We start from the raw sequence: 17,750 nt of genomic DNA on the forward strand, positions 1-17,750 counted from the left end.
AGCATATGAAGTAATGTTTGTAAGTCGGCAAAGTAAAGATCTGATTTTATTTACGGTGTTACCTTGGTTTTGGGGAGATTTTCTTCTTGTGGTTGATTTGTTTTTGATGGGGAAATGCTGTTTTATGGTACTGATGGTGAAATTCCAGGAGTGATACTTTTATTTGTCCCCTTAAAGGGGAAGCCAACCCCATACAGCCCCTTGGGACAGGTCCTGCAGTGATTTCCAGCCACTGCTGCTTTCTGGTCCCAGCTGTGAGACCTGGTGGGAGCCCCATAATGGAGGAATCTGTCACACAGGTCTGTGAGGCCTGTAGGGCCATCCGGGGCTGCTCTGTTTATTTTCCAAAGCATAAGGGCTGGAATACAGGTGAAGGTGTTGAAAATATGCACGGGCTAATGTTAGAGTATAACTGCAGGATAGGAGTAGGATTCACTAACGTTTTCTGTTACTAGACCTGCACTTTTTTAACCAGATGTAAAGCCAAGAGTGCCACTCGCTGTGCTGTGTCAGTATGTACCTAAAGTGCTGTTACCAAACCATCAGGTGTGAACAGCAAGCAGTGTGCTGTTAGCCTGTGAAACTTCTCTGGATATTCAGTGCCTGAGGTGGATTTATGCCGAGTGGCTTTACTGTGGGAGGTTGCACAGTGCTATTTCAGCAGTGGCGGGATGTGGTAAAGTAGGAATTGTCTTACCGCTCAGCAGCAGTTATCCTTGACCAGTTAGGGATAACTGACTGCATGAGTCCCCACCATTCTGTCCAGTTTTCCTTCTGCTTAAAGTCTGTGTCAGAAATTGCAGCTTATTCATGTTGTATTAATTCCTAACTCTGACTCAGCAAAATTATTTGCCTGCTTCCCATGCTGCTCATGGCTACGGAATCGAAGTGTGCATGCCACACTCCTACACTGTGAAAATGGACAATTTACTGAACTAAGGCACTTAAAACTACCAGATGTTTTCCTAAAGCAAGTTCTTTATTAGCTTTTTAGGGTGGGGTGGGTTTTGTGTTTGGTTTTGTTTTGTTTTTTTTTTTTTCCCCAACTGAAAAGTTGAGAAAAAGCTTCAGCATTTTTTACATTGAGAAATTTAAGGGGAAAAAAGTCTCCTCTCTGATGCCAGAGTTATACTCTAATCACTGCTCAGCTCTCTTGGAATTTGGCAGCATACCAGTGCTCCTTCCCTTTGGTAGGTCATGTGGAAGTAACGGAGCATTTTCTTAAAGAACCTCTCGGCTCTTTTCAGGTACTTGCACAGATGTAACTTTCCTGTTAGGATTGCAATTCCTTTTGCACTCTTAACTACATTTAAGCACCATTCACATCTACAAAATTTTATGTATAAACATTTAAACACTTTAAAGTGTGTTAAAACTACATAAAACCAGATTTTAAAAGCTACATTTAAGTTGATATTCCTATTGAGTTGCAATAGAATCACACACTTTAATCTTAAAAATAAAACTGAAATGTGCTTAATGAAATGAACCCAGCAGAAGTTTATTAAAGGCTGTTTATTAAAGGCTGTATGAGTAGCTGAGATGAAAGCTGAGAGATTAGGGTAGTTTTGTTCAGTTTGATCAGTGATCATATTTAAGGTTCTCTTTCCACTGCTTTTTACACCTAAATCACCACTTGGTTTTAATTTATCACTACTGTCCTGGAGATTCTTTCTGATGGGGAATTTTTAATTCTGCCAAAGCTGGCTTTAACCATTCTGTAAAAATACAGATCTTTGATCATTAAACTGTAGTGCCCATGAATAGGATACTTGGATTTCCTTCCCTCTGTGCTCTTTCTTCCTTGTTTTTGCTATTCAGTCATATGTTGGCTGGATATGAAGTCCGCTCTGATGAATTCTGTGATCTGGTTAGCTTGATACTATGGTGGTGTCGTGAGTGCTGATCACTGACCTGGTTCCCCATTTTCCTACTCTTGGTATAAAGCCACAGGATGAAATGGCAGGCTGTGCCTGAAAAGCTTATGAACTTGTAAAAACAAAGTTATCTGAAAGCAATGTGATCTGCCTCGGATGAATGCAGTGACCTTTTTATGGGATCAATACTTTTATTTACATATTAATCGTAGACATTTTTTTCCTTCAAGTGCTACAGAGCAGGCTGAAAAGGTGCCGTATCAGGCAAGAATGTGTGTAAAGGATTCCTTTGTTAAATGTTGGCAACAACCTCACAAGCCCTTGCCAAGTCTGTCCAGCCCACCCACCCGTCCAGGAGGACGCCAGAAAATCCCCCAGTATGGCTCGGTGCTGGCTCTGTGCCATTTACAGCAAGGGGGACGCTGGCTGTACAGCCGTGGTGCCGAAAGGGCTACAGGGGCTCCGGGCGGCGATGCCGGTACCCTGCTGCCCTCGGAGCTGCACAGAATGTCTGTGAAACCGTGGTCAGTGACACTGTCGACACGCTCACTGAAAACATGCCTCACAATTGTTCAAATAACACTTCAGACTGGGCAGAGAGAACACTTGCGGTGCTTTCACTGCCCAGGCAACTAGCTCGCTGAAGGACAGAGGGTTTTCAGTGTGTCTATACTTTGCGGTATTCTGGAAGTGCTCTCATGATTTTAAATACATTTAAACTTTGTGTAGTCTGCTTTATAGGAAAAACTAAGCTATTAAGTTTGCTGAAGGCTGCACAGAAGGTAGTGGCTACACCAAAAACCAGAATCAAGATCTCTTATCGCCTAGACCTTTTCTTAAATCACTCAACCATCTCTCCCTTTGTCATTCGTCTTCTGCAATACCACCTTTTGATTCTCCTTCAATGTACTGATGTATTTAGGTTAGAACTGCAAAAGATTTATCAAAATATTGTTCACTGGGTGTTTCAAAAATGTTTTAATTGTTTTGCTCAGGATAGTTTTCTAGAGCTGGCACAGCACTCCCCCAAAGCCAATGTTACATCTCTCAGTAGGTAGAGGTGGAAATCCTGTGTTCCTGAAAAAACTGTGGAGCCTTAAGTTAAAAAGAATCCAGAGAAGGTCTCGGAAGTGGCAACCACCTACCCATGATATTTCCTGCAAGAAAAGGAGCTTTGTGAGACTTCTGATTTCCGTGGAGTTATACCAGAACTGAAATAAGAGACTGTAAAAACCTATTAGTCCATCATGGCCAGACCTGTGCCAATTCAGGATTTTCCTCTTATATTTATGATTTCATATCATTAGGCTGGGTTCATGTGACCCAAGCAACAGTTTCCATCCTTTTCCAGGCCTTGCTCGTTTTCTTTTTTTTTTTAACTTTCCTGCCATTTGTCCTTCACCAAAGGGCAACATTTTTGTTTTCTTAAGCACGTTTCCTAGTTCTTCATCTTGCTTGAGAATATCGGCCTCTTCCAGCACCAGGATCTCCCAGAGCAGCTCTGAAAAGACTTCTATTGGCTGTGTACTGTCAATGATGCCTCCACTTAACTAAGCAGTGACTGTTAATGGCAGACAAAAACCCGACCCTTTTTGATCCAGGGTTCCTGGTGTGTTCTCTGTCTCTTTAGGTCTGTTTCTTAGGGTCTATTTATACAGAGGCCAAAGAAAAGAAGAAAAATACCTTGAAATTAAAGATCATGTGGTATTGGGCAAAACCCTTTAAAAGAAGGATTAAAAGGGGCTTCAAGAGAACTGAGAGGGAGAGATTAAACAAAACACTGTAGCTGGAAAGGAAATCACAAGGTTGATGATCTATACGGTTCATGGAAAAGAGAAAAACTGTAGCTGTAAGAAAGACTTGGGAGTCCAGAGGAAGATTCTAGAGGAATTAATACATGTGAAAGTCCTGTACTAGTAACGTGAAAGAAGGGAAAATGGTGTAGACTGTCAATGGAAAGACCGAGAATAGGGGCCTGGCTGATAAAGATGGCACATGAGAGGATGTGATGCTGAACACCTTGGATTTCCACTTGGTCTGTGGTACACAGCAGTCAGTCTCTGCCCATGTTAAAAAACAAAACAAAACAAACTTCAGCTGCATTTGCCAGATCATGTTGCAATTTCTCCTTATTTATGGTGACAGAGCAAGAGGAAAGTGTCTCCAAGAAGTAATTCAGAGCCTGTCAAAACTATCCATTTACTTGGAAAACTTCACTATTTAAAATTACACTTGAAAATGTTTCTGATGCTCACAGAAGAATACAGTCGAGGTTTCCAATATTCAAACTACTGTGGGTGCAGTATCGCCACAGCTTGAAAGTGTAACTGAGCAGTGCGAACTGCTTCATCTGTCTGGAAGGATTAACTCCGAGTTACGAATACAATTTAAAATGACAGCGTCGTCCACTTTCTCGGTGTTCGCATCAACATCAATGCCTTTCTAAATACCCAAAACCAAAAAGCCTTTAACGCAGCAGACCGCTAACGCCTTCTGAGGCGCCAAAACCGCCGGGACGCCGCAACCGGAACCTCCAGCCGCCTCCCGCGGAGCGCGGTGACCGCCGTGGGCCGGGAACACCCCGGGGGCAGGTGCCTGGCTCTGCGCTGCCCTCCGCGGGCCGGGCCAGGGGCAGGTGCCGGTGCCGGGGCGGGCGGACGGCCGCGGGCCCGCGGAGGCACCGCCCGACCGCGGCGCGCCCTCCGGGGCGGGCTCTCTCCGCCCTTTCCGCTGAGCGCAGGGGGGAGGAGCGACAGCGGCGGCGTCCCCGCTCGGAGCCGAGATACCCTGCTGGGACCGGGACCGGGACCGGGGCCGGGCAGCGGGAGCGGAGCGCGGGGTGGCCGCGCCGCCGCCGGGGTTGAGGCGCCCGGCGGCCTCGTCCCGCGCAGCGGGCGGGTCCCCGCGGCCGCGCCAGGGCGCCCCCCAGCGGCGGGGCGCGGCGCGGCGCTGAGGGCTGCTCGCGCGCCGTCGCTCTCCCCCCCCCCCCCCCCTCCTCCTCCTTCTTCTTCTTCCCCTTCTCCTCCTCCCCTTCTTCCTCTTCTTCCTCCTCCCGCCGCGGGCGCGGGCCCGGTCCCGGGGCACAGCACTGCACCGCACCGCACCATACCATGCTGCCCTCGCTCGCCCCGCGCCGCTCCGCCTGACGGGGGGCGGCAGGAGCTATGCAGCCGGCCCAGCGCTAGGTGAGCGCGGCGTGGCGCGGCTCGGGCCGCAGCTCCGCGGCCAGCCCCTCGGCAGCGCGGCGGCGCCGGCACCACCGGCACCATGAGGAACGGCGATGACCTGGAGGGCTTCGATGGCGAGGCGTCCAGCACTTCCATGATCTCGGGAGCCAGCAGTCCCTACCAGCCCACCACGGAGCCCGTCAGCCAGAGCCGCGGGCTGGGCGGCCTCCGCTGCGACCTGGACTACCTGCGGGGCACCTTCGGCAGGATCAAGCTGGCCGAGGTGGTAGGTACCGCCGGCGGGGCGCGGGCCCGCGGCCGCCCGCGCTCGGGGGAAGCCCCTCCGCCCTCCTTCCCCCGTCGCGGGGCGGCGGGGCGCGGGGGGAAGGCACCGAGGTGCGTTACCTGCGGGCGCGGCGCCTGGCGGCGGCCCAGCCGTCCTCCATTTCAGGCGGCCGGGGCGCCGTGTCCCCCGCCGCGGCCGGGCTCGGCGCCGGGACGCGCCGTGTTTGAACGGCACCTTCCGCCGGCTGCGAGGGGTCGTGTCAGCTCGGGGCGGGGGGCAGGCTCGGCCCTGTCCCTCCCCGGTGACCGGATTTCGGGTGGCGCGGGGTGCGTGCGGGCTTGCTCCCGTCAGGTGGTGTGGCTTCTCCTCGCAGCGGGAAACGGCCCGGGCTAGGCCTCCATCCCGGCAGGTTTTGTAGGGGCGTTCGGCTGTACCGGTTGATTTTCGTGGAAGCTTTTACCTCATCCGTGAGCCAGGGCCTGCCTGTGCCCTTAGACCACCGGGGTATTGCAAAAACTCCCACCACTATAGGTTTTGTATAGGTTAAAAAAGAAAAGAAAGATAACTTCTTAGCACAGAAATCCTTCAGTTTAACTATTAAGCGTTCTTTCACGCCGCTGGACGTGCCGTGGGCTGGAGGCACGCCCGCTGCCCGGCCGCACAGGTGTGCGCTGGGGCTCCCGGCCCACCCGTGGCTGGGCCGCGTCCCTCCCGTGGGAGCCCCATGGTGGGTGGGAGCTGCCTGATGTTCCTGGGGAGGGGGGGAACCAAAAACCAAAACCCCAAACAAGCAAACAAAAACCCCATCAAAACAACAAAAAACAAACCAACCCCAAACCTGTGTTTTTCCACTCTGAAATAAAATGTCAGGTGTGTGTGTTCTACTTTGAACAGCTAAACTGTTTAGTTTGATGGAATGCACGCAAATCTTAGAGCATGATAACAGCTAAATGTGTAATAACACTGAAACATTTTGTCAGTTTTTCTGTTGATGGTGAAGTTTGTCTTCATCTGATCCACTTTCAAAGTCACTTTGATATTAATATTTTTTGAATCAACAAATGTGTTTTTCAGGATATTTTACAATAGATGTTTTATGAAAATGACAGTAAACTTGAAGTAGTTTTCAGTAGTTTCTTACAGGGTACTACAAATTGTTTTCCCTTGAAATGGGTGGGTTCTTTGAGGACTGTGATGGCAGAAACATCTTAGTATTCCCTAGGTGTAACTTCAGCATTTAAAATCTCTGCTGGTTAGTACAAGAGGGAGCTTGCACATACAGGTTTGGTGTAAGGCACATCGAAAGTATCCTAGGTTCAACAGTGACATGAGTTTACAGAGGGCTGCAGTGATGTATCTATAATCATCTTTTTATACATACCCAGTAAAATCCAGAATTTGGAAGTGCGATTTGTTTTCTTCTCATCTCTTCAGTGTAGAACAGAATCTGTGGTCTTCAGGTAGTAGTGATGAGCATGTTACCCGAGTAGTCTGACGGCAAGTAATAGCTGTGTTTGCGTTATGTGTTGTCAGGACTGAAGCCAAAGAGTTGGTCATCCTTGTGCAACATCTACCTGTCTTTGGACTGTTAAAAACTCTCCATGTGGTAGAAATTCCGGGGTGGTGTTGCTTAATATGCTGAAATAATCTGCCCTCGGGATTTTTGTTCCTGTTCCTTCTGCTGATCCTTTCTGTAGTACACTAATAACTGTGGCACATCACGTTAACTTGTAATTAAAATGACTGATTACTGATCATGAGTAAGTGGATCCTTTATTATTAAACTCTGATTTGCTTGGAACAAGTTCTAAAGTTACATCTAGTATGCCTCTTACTTTTTAAGTCTTGTAAAAAAGCTGGGGGGAAAACCACACTGCTGGAGTTACAGATAGGGAAGCTTTCTTGTCTGTTGAACAAAGATGTCACTACTTCCAGTACATTATTTGGAAGATGTATACGTGCAGATTAGTATCTTTAGGGGAACTAAGTAATGTTTTGTGCCTTTTTAAATAAGAGTCATCTGAGCTATTGCACGTGGTTCCTATGGAGTGTATGAATCCATTGGGTCAGAAGTTAACAAGAAATTAAATTAGCTAGTACAGGATGGAAGCTTATGTACCATTTAGATGCATTTAGTTTCTGCAAAATTGTACTCAAAATAAGCTCAAGCTAATTCATGGTAGCAACTAGTACAGCAGTCTACTGAATTTTGCAAATTGATGGAAAACTGAGCAGTTTTGGAAAAAAAAGAACACATTCCACACTGTGCTCAATTCACTTATTTGCCAAGTACAATTATTTTAATTATGATGTTCAGTAATACCTTTTCAAAATTGCTATAGGAACTAAAATGTATTGAAGTGTATAGAATTCTAGCTCTTAAAAAACGAGGAGGGAACTTACTTTATTGCACACAAGAAAACCCTAAAAAAAAAAAAAGTATTGGTTAAGATAAAAGGTCTCTAAATAAATATATGCTAGTAAGAAGAACACTACAGGAAATATTACAATACATGTACTTCATTTAGCATCAGGATTTGTCTTAAAATATGATTGGCAGGCAAAAGTATCTGCCTAAGACAAACATTACTGTTTTGTCTAATCTTCAGTTGAAGGACTTCGCACAAATTAGTTTGTAGTGCTGTAAATGAAGGGTAACTGTTGGGCATTGTGGCTTAAATGTGTCTTCTTCAAAATGCCCATGTTTGATTGTCAAAAGCAGAAGGAACAGGGAATGGGGGAAAAAAACCCCAAACCCGGGTAACTGAATATAGGTGATTATAGGGCTCCTTTGTTGTTGTAGATTTGTCTTTATTGATTCAAAACATTGTCACAGGTGTTGTTACAAGGTGGAGAGCAGTCTGACATTTTAGGCATAGAGTAATTTATTTGCTGCTAAAGGGGATAATAGCTTTAACTCATTTATTAATACTTAAAGAGAATATGCCCTAAAATGTCCTATAAAGGGGCACCGGCATAATAGGTTATGATAATGGTTCATGCATAGTATTGTACAGCTTATTTTGGGGTTTCATTTTGGCTTGCTCTCCCTTGACTCCCAGAAGAGGTTAATTAGCATTATGGTTTTTTGTTTATTTTAAATCGGGTATGCAAACTAAGGAAACTGTATTTTACTATTTAGGATTTCTCATTAATCTTTAAGGTTAAGTTGAACAGTTCTGTAGTACATACGTCTGCCTGCTAATGGCACTATGAAGAATAGCGCAGAAATAATAAAAAGGACCCATGTGGAACAGCTTAGTATTGAACTGATTTTACTCTTTTTTAAAGTTTTATTGTTAGGTAGGTGAGATTTTCAGAAAGTAGCTCTTTGGCCTGTATATTATCGTTCTGTTGAAATAGTTGCGTGTGTGTTTATTTGAGTCTGTGAGGAAACAAACATCTGCTGTAACTGGGGCTGAAGCTGCAAACCTCTGTAAAAAAAAGAAGCTTGAAGGAAAGCAGTGACTGTTGGATCATATCAGGAAAGGAGTTTTCAGGGCTACTGGGGAGGCTGAGACACCTGATGGGGTGTCATCAGGCAGGTGGGAAGGAAATGGTGTGAAAGGAAATGAATGGGGGATGAGGGGGAAGACTTGAGGTAGTATGGAGCTCTCATGTTTGGTTTTGTGCTGCGCTTTATGTACTAGCCAAAGAAATGCTTTTCCTTTGGGGAAGTTGAAATCTAGGTGGGAATTATCTCAGCTGGCTTTCCAGCATTTAGATGGAGCAGTACCTTGCCATACAGCTGATGTGAGGGATTGGATAGCTGTCCTTGGAGACCAGAGCAGAAAAGCTCTTTAGAGTTTATTTTCATTACTCTCTGGCATGGTTTAATGTTTCTCATGCTTTTTGGGGCTTTTATACTTCCCATGGAGATTGCTGTACAATAATCAAACAGATATCTCGTGAAAACTTTCCTATGGACATCATCAAATTGTTTGTTTAATTTCAGTACTTCTTCCCCATTCCCTTGAATTTCCTAAGGAGATTCTTTCCTTTTTCTGAGTGTGCTTACTATGTGAGGAATTAGGAGGGGCCCATTGCTGCCATCCAAAAGAGATGGGCTGGTTAGCCAGTACCACCTCTTCGTGGCAATTGTTTCACTTTAGATGAGATTGCCTGCTTTTTTTCCCCTTTACTTAATTTTTCTCTTTAACTGTTCTAAATGCATTATCAGTTTACTTGATTGTTATAGTTTGTGCCTTTAAGGATCATACTATCATTAAAGTTGTGCATAGACATATATTTCCCATGGAAATTCCCATGGTATATCATGACTACCTGTTGTCTGCTTTTCAGTTTCTTTGGGAACCCTAGCTCTGGGTGGGCTGCTTATCAGCCACCAGTTGAGTTATGAGGAAACCAGGCAGGATCCTATTGGGACCCTTGTTGGCACCAGGATCCTGCCAGGTTTTCACAGGCACTTGATTTAAACTAACATACATTGCCTTTTACAGTTGAGAAAACTGATGTGAAAAATTGTGCCTGGCTAGTTCTTGTGACATTGTCAGTAGTTAGGAATGGTTTAACTGGAGCAGTAAGATCACAGAGCAACCTTGTGATGGAAGTAGCAACTGTCAGAAAACCCTTATCACGTTCTAGCTTCAAAGAGGATGGCATTTGTGGCTTAGACAGCCCTAGCGTTTTCTTCATGTGTCTGTTCCAAATGCTACAAAATCCATCAGAGGCTCCTTTAAAAGAAGATAATACTTCTGCTTGGGAGGTCTCCGAGCTGCAAGTTGATGATGAGTGTACTGGGAAGTATCACTGCATGCTTGCTCTCATCTTGTTCTCTATAGAGTATACTATTGCTCATCAGTGGAGGCAAGATTTTGAGCTAAATGAAATCTCGTGGGAATAGAAGTTCATATGTTCACAATTTTCAGAATAAAAAGTTCCATCTTCATTGGGGGAGAGTAGCTGAATGTTGGAAAAGTTGTTTTGTGGCTTACTGTCATTATGGATTTCCACATCCAGAAATTGGTTAAGGCCAGGACTACAGTAAAACTCGTTGCTATCATGATCTATTGCAATGAAGAAAACAAAATTTAAAAAGCCCTATGTAGGTGTGTATTACAGGTAATAAGACTATTGAGAATTCTCGCTGTTAATTATATTAAAAAAAAATAGAGTTATAACATTTATGTTCCAAAGGAGTAAGCTAATTGCTATTAGTATCCAGTTCAAAACAATCCATCAGGTGTTCAGTAACCTCATAGTTAATTATCACTGCCTTCTTGTGCCTTCAGCTCAGCATCTCATTCTGATCGCTTCTTAGGGGGGAGGATTAGATGGAGTCCCCAGCCTTGCACCCCAATCTGGTGTGTCCCATCTTACAGCATGTCTGACTCTTCCCTGGCTCTCTCTACAGTACTCCTTTGCAGCTGCGCAGCAGTGTGATTCCTGATCTGCTTCCTTAATGGGTTGTTAGAGCGGGGAGCTTGGTGCTTTACAGGCAGTTGTTATGCTGTAAATCCTAGAAGTTACTGGTTGGCCGCTGAATGCATTGTGGATAAACAGAGATTTCTGTCATATTATTTATCCTAAAGTCTGTTTTAGGTAAATGGGGTGTTAACTAACCTGCAGAAAATTAGACTGTACCTAATAGAGGTCAGTAGATGATGTTCTCTGCGTGGTAAGGTCATTCTGTGGTGGTCAGGTCATTGAGCTGGACATAAAGCATTCAGTGGTCTCAGTGAGAAGCAGAGCACTGCTGGAGACATCTGAGGCTTCTAAGGTAGCTTTGTTGTCACAGGTAGCCCTGTGCCTGATGTTTTTTTCCATAAGTGATAGTTTCACCTTAAAGTTAGCTTTTGTTCATTTTTTCTTCACTTTGGAGGTATAGAAACCTTCCTTATTTCTGGTGTGAACTTAATTCTAGCAAATATATAGCCATTTGTTCTTGTGTTTTAACATTGCCACTTTCAGTAACTACTGCTTACTCCTTCATGCACATCGAAACAGCTGTCTGCACTCAGCCAGCCTTCATCTTGCTGCACAAGGCAAGACAAAATGGTTTTAGACTCTGCCCATAAGAGGGGCTTTCTGGTCTGGAGACCATCCAGCAGCCCTTCCTTGTCCCACCGTCTGAGTGAGGTCGTCGGGTCTCAGTAGGCACAACCTGAGCCGCCGGTAACCTTTTAAGTGTGCATTACCAGTATGATGACATGTCACTTTTCAAGCCTCCGCTGGAGTTACCTCTCCTGTTACATCCTAGGGGTTTGCACTGGCAATTTATAGTCATTCTGTGATTAACTGTGTCTTCCATCTTTTCTTCTCTTACAATTCCCAAACAATAAGTGTGCATTTATGTAAAAAATCCTTGTGACCGTGTGTTGTATATTGAGATTTGATTCTCAGTGGTATTTGTTTAGAAGATGCTAAGTATGACAGTGGATACTGGTGATTTTTGGCATTTGGTCTTAGAAAAATACTGTTTTAATACGATATAATAAGGATCAAATTTGTAATACATAAATACGTTTAGAAATCCTCTTTAGGTAAACCATGTCTCTTCAGTGTCTCTGAACCTCTTCTCTTTGGAAAGACTTCTCTTCAACACTTGTGGATCTGCATTGCTGTGTGACAGTATTTTTATACTGACATTTACCATAAAGGGAAGAATGATGAGATAACTCTGTTTAGTTTTGCTTTTTATTGTTTCTGTATGCAACTAAAGAAAAGACTGTGGTTGTCTTCCCACATAAAGGGGAATGGGTTTTGGTCTCTTTCATGGTGTCTCTTAACTACCATCTGGCTATGGGCTGGTGTCCTACTGTCGGTAAACTCCAAATTCCTGTTACAAATTTCTCTCTAAGATGGTGGATAGTTTTAAAATTTGCTTTCAGAAGGTATTTCTATAATTTCTGTAATAAGTATGCTCTATCTTCCCCCCCCCCCATTATGATCCAGTGTAATGGTAATAGATACATTATACTAATTGTAGGTACTGTGATAAGAAATGTAGTTCTGATAGTATTAATAATTGGAAAGCTACCTTATTTTCTGGTAATCTTTTGTTGGTGAGCCTCCCTAGTGACTAATTATCTTGAGATAAGAAGACAAGAAGAAGGACTAGCAATTTAAGAGGTTGTGTTTTTCTTGTAACAACAAGTATAGGACGAATTGGTTATTTCTGATGCGAGTTAGTGCATCATTTTTTCAAATCAACTTGCACATTTTTTGATAGTCATCATCCTGTGCTCAAAATTGCATTTCAGAAATAACCTGCCTTGCTTCTAGACCTCAACAAATAAGCTTGTACTGAAATTGTATATACAAAGAGTACTAGATGCACAAGGAATAGACATCTTAACAGAGGGCAACTGATGTTACTCCATCGTGGTAGTAGTTGCTACTTCTACATTAGAGCTGGATTAAAAAAAAAAAAAAAAAGGTCACCTAATTCTCAGATGATTTGTGTAGTCAGTTGTTTCCAAAACATGGAAGTATTGTTTAGGTTTCTCTGGAACTTGTACCTTCAACTCTTCAAAATATGGGAGGAAAGTGAAAGCTGGATAGCACCAACCTGATGCAGAATCAGTGTAAGAACATACAACCATGAGTAGAGGAAAGATGGGTCAAAAAATACTACTGACTGGGCAAAAGGGGTCTTAGAGCTGGTATAGTATGTGCCCAAACTGAGAAGCCCACGGAGTAAGCAACAGCGTGAATCAAGTAATGTGGTCTTTACAGTGACAGGGCTCAAGCATTGTTTTATTTAATAGATGTCCAGGATGAAATTAGTACTCACACTGCAGTATGCTACTAGAGTGGCATAATGCCTGAATGTGGTTTCAGGTAAACAGAGTAGATTTTAATGTTTTAATCTCAATGTGTGCAAATTAAACTGGGAACTATAACTCAAGTATCACATTTCTGAGTGCTGTATTCACTTAATTGTAAATAAGGCTCTGGTGTCTAATGCCTTAGCTTGTGGAACAGTATGATGCATTTTTACCCAAACAAGTGTCTTCAACATTGTCTGCAGTTAAACTTTTTTTTAATATGTAACTTGATATTCAGGTGTTGATGTTTGAATAATGTCTTGTTCAAGACACTTCTCTGAATTTTCTTTAGCTTGTATGTACGTTCACAAAGTGTTCAGCTTGCAAGTGAGCTGAACCTTGTTCGTGGGAGTTGCCTTCATTACATTATAGCTTAAAAGCACAGCAACCATTGGCCCAGTGTGTAAAAGCATGTCCTGCGCTTAGATTGGGAATTGCATATGGTGATGCTTGCTCTGTAACTGAAGCTAAACATTGTTTTTTTCAAATGCTACAAATCTACCAGTGATACAGCACTACTTGTAACAGTTCTGGCAATTTTTTGCAAAATTATTTAATGAGTCAACTACAAGCATTTTCATACTAGTAATTTTCTATGCTTTTGTATATTTTAAACTGAAATACTCATGCAGGAAGGCACCAAGCATGGTTGTGAATATTATGAAATACTTAAGTTTTAAAAGTCTTTAATAACCTTTGATAACTTGTGGCTTATGAAATTATTTTCCTGCTAGAAATTGAGACTGCCAGTTGATTGTTGTGAAGAAATTAGTTAGTTCTTTGATCATGTACCTTCTAACATAAATTAATTGTTGCATTTAAAGCTTAGAAACTTTCTATTTATTGTAGATGAAACCTTTCAGTAAACATTGGGATCTTTTAATTTTATATATTATCACTTAGAAACATTTTTAAAGTATTTTGGAAAAAGTGCTCTTCCATAGTTACAGGGTAGTGTCCTAGGTGTTTGGGATGTTCAGTATGTTTAGTGATCAAGAAGGCAAAGGCATTGTTGCCAGAGTCTTAGGGCTTTTGTGTTGTTAACAACATTTTATAGTCCTCTGTTTGCAGCGTGCTAAGTTTGTTTGCAGTCTTCAGTCAGATCTGCTCTTGAGTTATAAAATCGCAAGTAGGTGGATTTGAAGTTATGCAATGAAAGCTTGTGGGCTTTTTTTTTTCTAGTTTGGATGAGATACTACTGTATAACACTTCTAAGACAGTATAAACAGCAAGACGAGTTTGAAGGTTTCATGCATTCCCCAGTACAGCTGGCAGTGCTCTTTAATGTTCTGGCCTACATCTATTTTTTTAATGTTCTGTTTTACCAGTATGTCTAGACTCTTTTTGCCTTTTAAGGCATGGCATCTAAGGGGGCCTTCAGATTGCAATCTTGGGAAAGTTGGGATTGCAAGGACATTTTGCACCATTTCCTTTAAACAAAAACAACCCAAAAAACTTTAATGGATTCCTTAGGACTACTTTAAGTTCTTGATTGTTTTCTCATTAAAATTCCTTTCTTGTTTTAGTATTTGTGGGATGTTTGATGTTTACTCATAATTGGGATTAAATGGGGTTTTAAAGGATGAAGGCTGATTCTGATAGTCTTAAAATAGAACTTTCACTTTTTAAAATAGCCTAACAGGCTAGTTAAACAAGAGGCTGTGCAGATCAAATACTTGACAAATTTTATGACTACACCTTTACTTCTTAAAAGCAAATAATTTATCATACTGTTTGTTTCAGATTCACAGTACTATGTTTTAATATTGTTTTGACTAGCCAGGTTTCCAACACAGGTTGGCTTATGAATATGAACATGAAGCCAGGTCAAAAGTGTTGATTTTTCTCTTGTTTTTATTAAGAGCTGAGTAGAGAATTCTCTTAAGTGAAGCAATAGCCATTTTTTAAAAAAAACTTTGTTTAAAACTCATACAAACACAATCTCAGTAACTTGCTGTGTTCCAGCAGTGTGTGTGTTTATGTACCATACAGAACATATGTGTGTAGCCTCAAGACAAAAATAGGTTAACTGTATTTATCCATTTTGTTTAAATAGCAAATATATGATAAGTTACGAGTTCTTAGAGCTTGACTTAATAGAAAAAACTAGGAAATGGACTGGAGAGGATGCTATACCCTTGCTGGAAGATTGGGGATAGGAAGTTAGACATTATACTGAGAGGTACCTCTCCTGGACATGCTCTCTTGAGCATCCTGCACAGTTGTTATTAATAAGCTGATACATGCTGATACAAAATCAGTGACTGTTAGCGATGCTAATTATTAAATTAGTTTTTAAGACAGACAAGAATTACCAATGATTTTTAAGGACGCTAAGTTGTATCTTCCCCTGCCTTGGTGACTGAAAGTGGGAGTTACTAAACTTTCTTGAGCTCAGCTGGTAAACTAGATTTTTTTTTTTTTTCTCCATTTTGTTTCCTGTAGTCAGTTTTTACTTGTGTTGCTATTACTCAAGCTTGCATGAGTAGGACTAGCAGCAAATGGGACTAATGGAAAAATATTTTATTCTCCCCTCTCCCACCTTTCTGCCCCCACTACGCGCAGCTGGCAGTGGCTGAGGAAGATGCAGAGGACTCAATGTATATAAAATTAGTGTGGCAGTGAAGAAACGTATGATATTTTTCTGACCTATTTTTACTTAGCTTGTCTAAGGTAAAAATGCAAATGCTAGTCAAATTGTGATAAAATTGGACTCACAGAAACTTAGTTGAGTAGTTTCACTCTTTAAGAATTTCAGCTTTTGTGTGTGATTTAATTATGATGTTTACCAGAACTCTAGAGTGCTATTCTGAAGTCTGATGTGGACGTATTGCAGTGGTAAGTCTGCAAAAATTCCCTTTGCTTTGTGATGTGTCCCCCTCTGACCCTCTGGCATAGTCATGGGTATGCTGAGCCTTGTCAAGGTCGCTGCTGAGAGAATTTTACTGTCTGACCTCTGTGAGTTGCAGCTGCCTCAGAGGAACCTGCCACATCCTGCAGCAAGCAATATTGTCCAAGACACTAGTTTGTGGTGTTTGGGAATTAGAGAGAGAAGGCTATAAAAAGCTATGCGTACAGGTGTCTGTCAAAATGAGTGAGACAATGAATGGGAGGATTAAGCCTCAAATATCAGGATATGGTGAAAAGGAGAAGGGGGAAAACCCGCTGCCTCCCATAATTTACTATTTTATGTCCACTCACTGAAACCATTGACACAGTTTAGTGTACTACAGATACAGAATAAGACTTTCCATTTGAGTTGTACATTTCACTTGGTTGTATAGTAATTGATTAATATGGTATGTAAATGGCAAAGTTAGAAATGCATAACTTAGTAGGTTGGGATTTTGTTCATTATTGTCTTGCAGGACCTGTTGCTTATGAAAATATTTTGAATTATAATACATATGAATTGTAGTTTCTGGGGACTGGAGACACAGGTTCCTGTGAAAAGAAGTTGGTAGGAGAAACTGGTTACTTTTTGCGTGTTTTGTTTCCCTTTGTTAAAAGTGTGCCTCTATGATCGTCAAATGAATGTTCCTATATGATGGGTTTGCTACGAAACCATTGCTAGGCTTTTGTTTATGGGACAGGTAGCATGTTACTTTCCTTTTTTGTCTAATCTGGAAGGTATGTTTGAATCTCATGTAGGTTTCTGTGAGGAAATGTACCTGAAACAAATACTCCTTGCAGTGTGCTTTGTCTTCATATTCTATTCAGTGGTTCTTTTGGTCACCTGCTTGGCTGGATAAAACCTGAAACATGCCTAAATCAGAGTGATTTTGCTTGCTTGCTTGTTTGTGTGGTTTTTCATTTTGTTCTGTTAGGAAGATGGTTGTGTTTTGGCTGTGTGTGAGTAAATGAGACAAAGTTGCAGTCAGGTCTGCAAAGTCCTGTGAAGTAGGCATAAGCAACTTTTTCCAGGTGCCAAAATACAGTGGGCAAGATACCAATGGAGATGGGGTCGAGGATGGGGGTCATGAGATGACTCTTCCAGTCCCAGCGGGGTGCACCCCTGATGCATGGGTGTGAGTGGCCAGCTGGGCAGTGCCCCTGCTCTTACCGGGAGAAGGGGGAGGAGGTGGTGGCCAAGGCCGTGTCCCATGCTGCAGCCCGAGGCCACCTTGTGTGGAGCGGTGCGGCGTGGGTCACTGACACCTCCAGGGTGAGCCCCATGGGAGCTGTGCAGACCAGGGCTTCACAACTGTCTGCATGTTCTGTTATTACTTTGAATGCTAAAATGGATTTACTTTGCAGACAACATAAATGTAAAGTTTAAAAAAAAAAGAAATCCTAAATTATTTAGCAATAGCAGGAATAACTGTTAGCTTTTTCTTTTAAAAACTCCAAAACATAAAATATTTCTGTATTGTAAAATACTATTTGTTTAATGGTATTTGAACTGGAATTGGTTTTGCATTTGTCTAGCAGATAAGAATGTTTGTTGTATAAGTGTGTCCAAGCAATAAGCAAACCACTGTACTAGTGCATCATTAGCAGGAAATAAGTCACTGCTTCATGTGTGCAGCTTTTTATTTTTGTTCTAGACTCTGACTAAGTATTTTTAAAAATTGATGCATTTCTGTTTTAGCTAGTTGACCTCTTCTGTTTACCTTAGTTCAGTCCAGGT

The 17,750-nt window shown here is 42.4% G+C and overlaps 1 protein-coding gene across 1 annotated transcript in view; it reads left to right on the plus strand.

Moving 5' to 3' along the window:
• Nucleotides 1-4,779: 4,779 nt before the first annotated feature.
• CMTM4 (CKLF like MARVEL transmembrane domain containing 4) overlaps nt 4,780-17,750 on the plus strand; it is a 41,266-nt gene continuing 28,295 nt past the window's right edge. The window contains exon 1 of the mRNA XM_042797786.1: nt 4,780-5,330. Coding sequence (XP_042653720.1) covers nt 5,145-5,330 — 186 coding nt within the window. The 5' untranslated portion in view covers nt 4,780-5,144. The remainder of the gene's footprint in view (nt 5,331-17,750) is intronic.

This window comes from Tyto alba, unplaced genomic scaffold (genome assembly GCF_018691265.1).
Source record: "Tyto alba isolate M040663 unplaced genomic scaffold, T.alba_DEE_v4.0 Super-Scaffold_26, whole genome shotgun sequence".
In the NCBI taxonomy this organism is placed as follows: domain Eukaryota; kingdom Metazoa; phylum Chordata; class Aves; order Strigiformes; family Tytonidae; genus Tyto; species Tyto alba.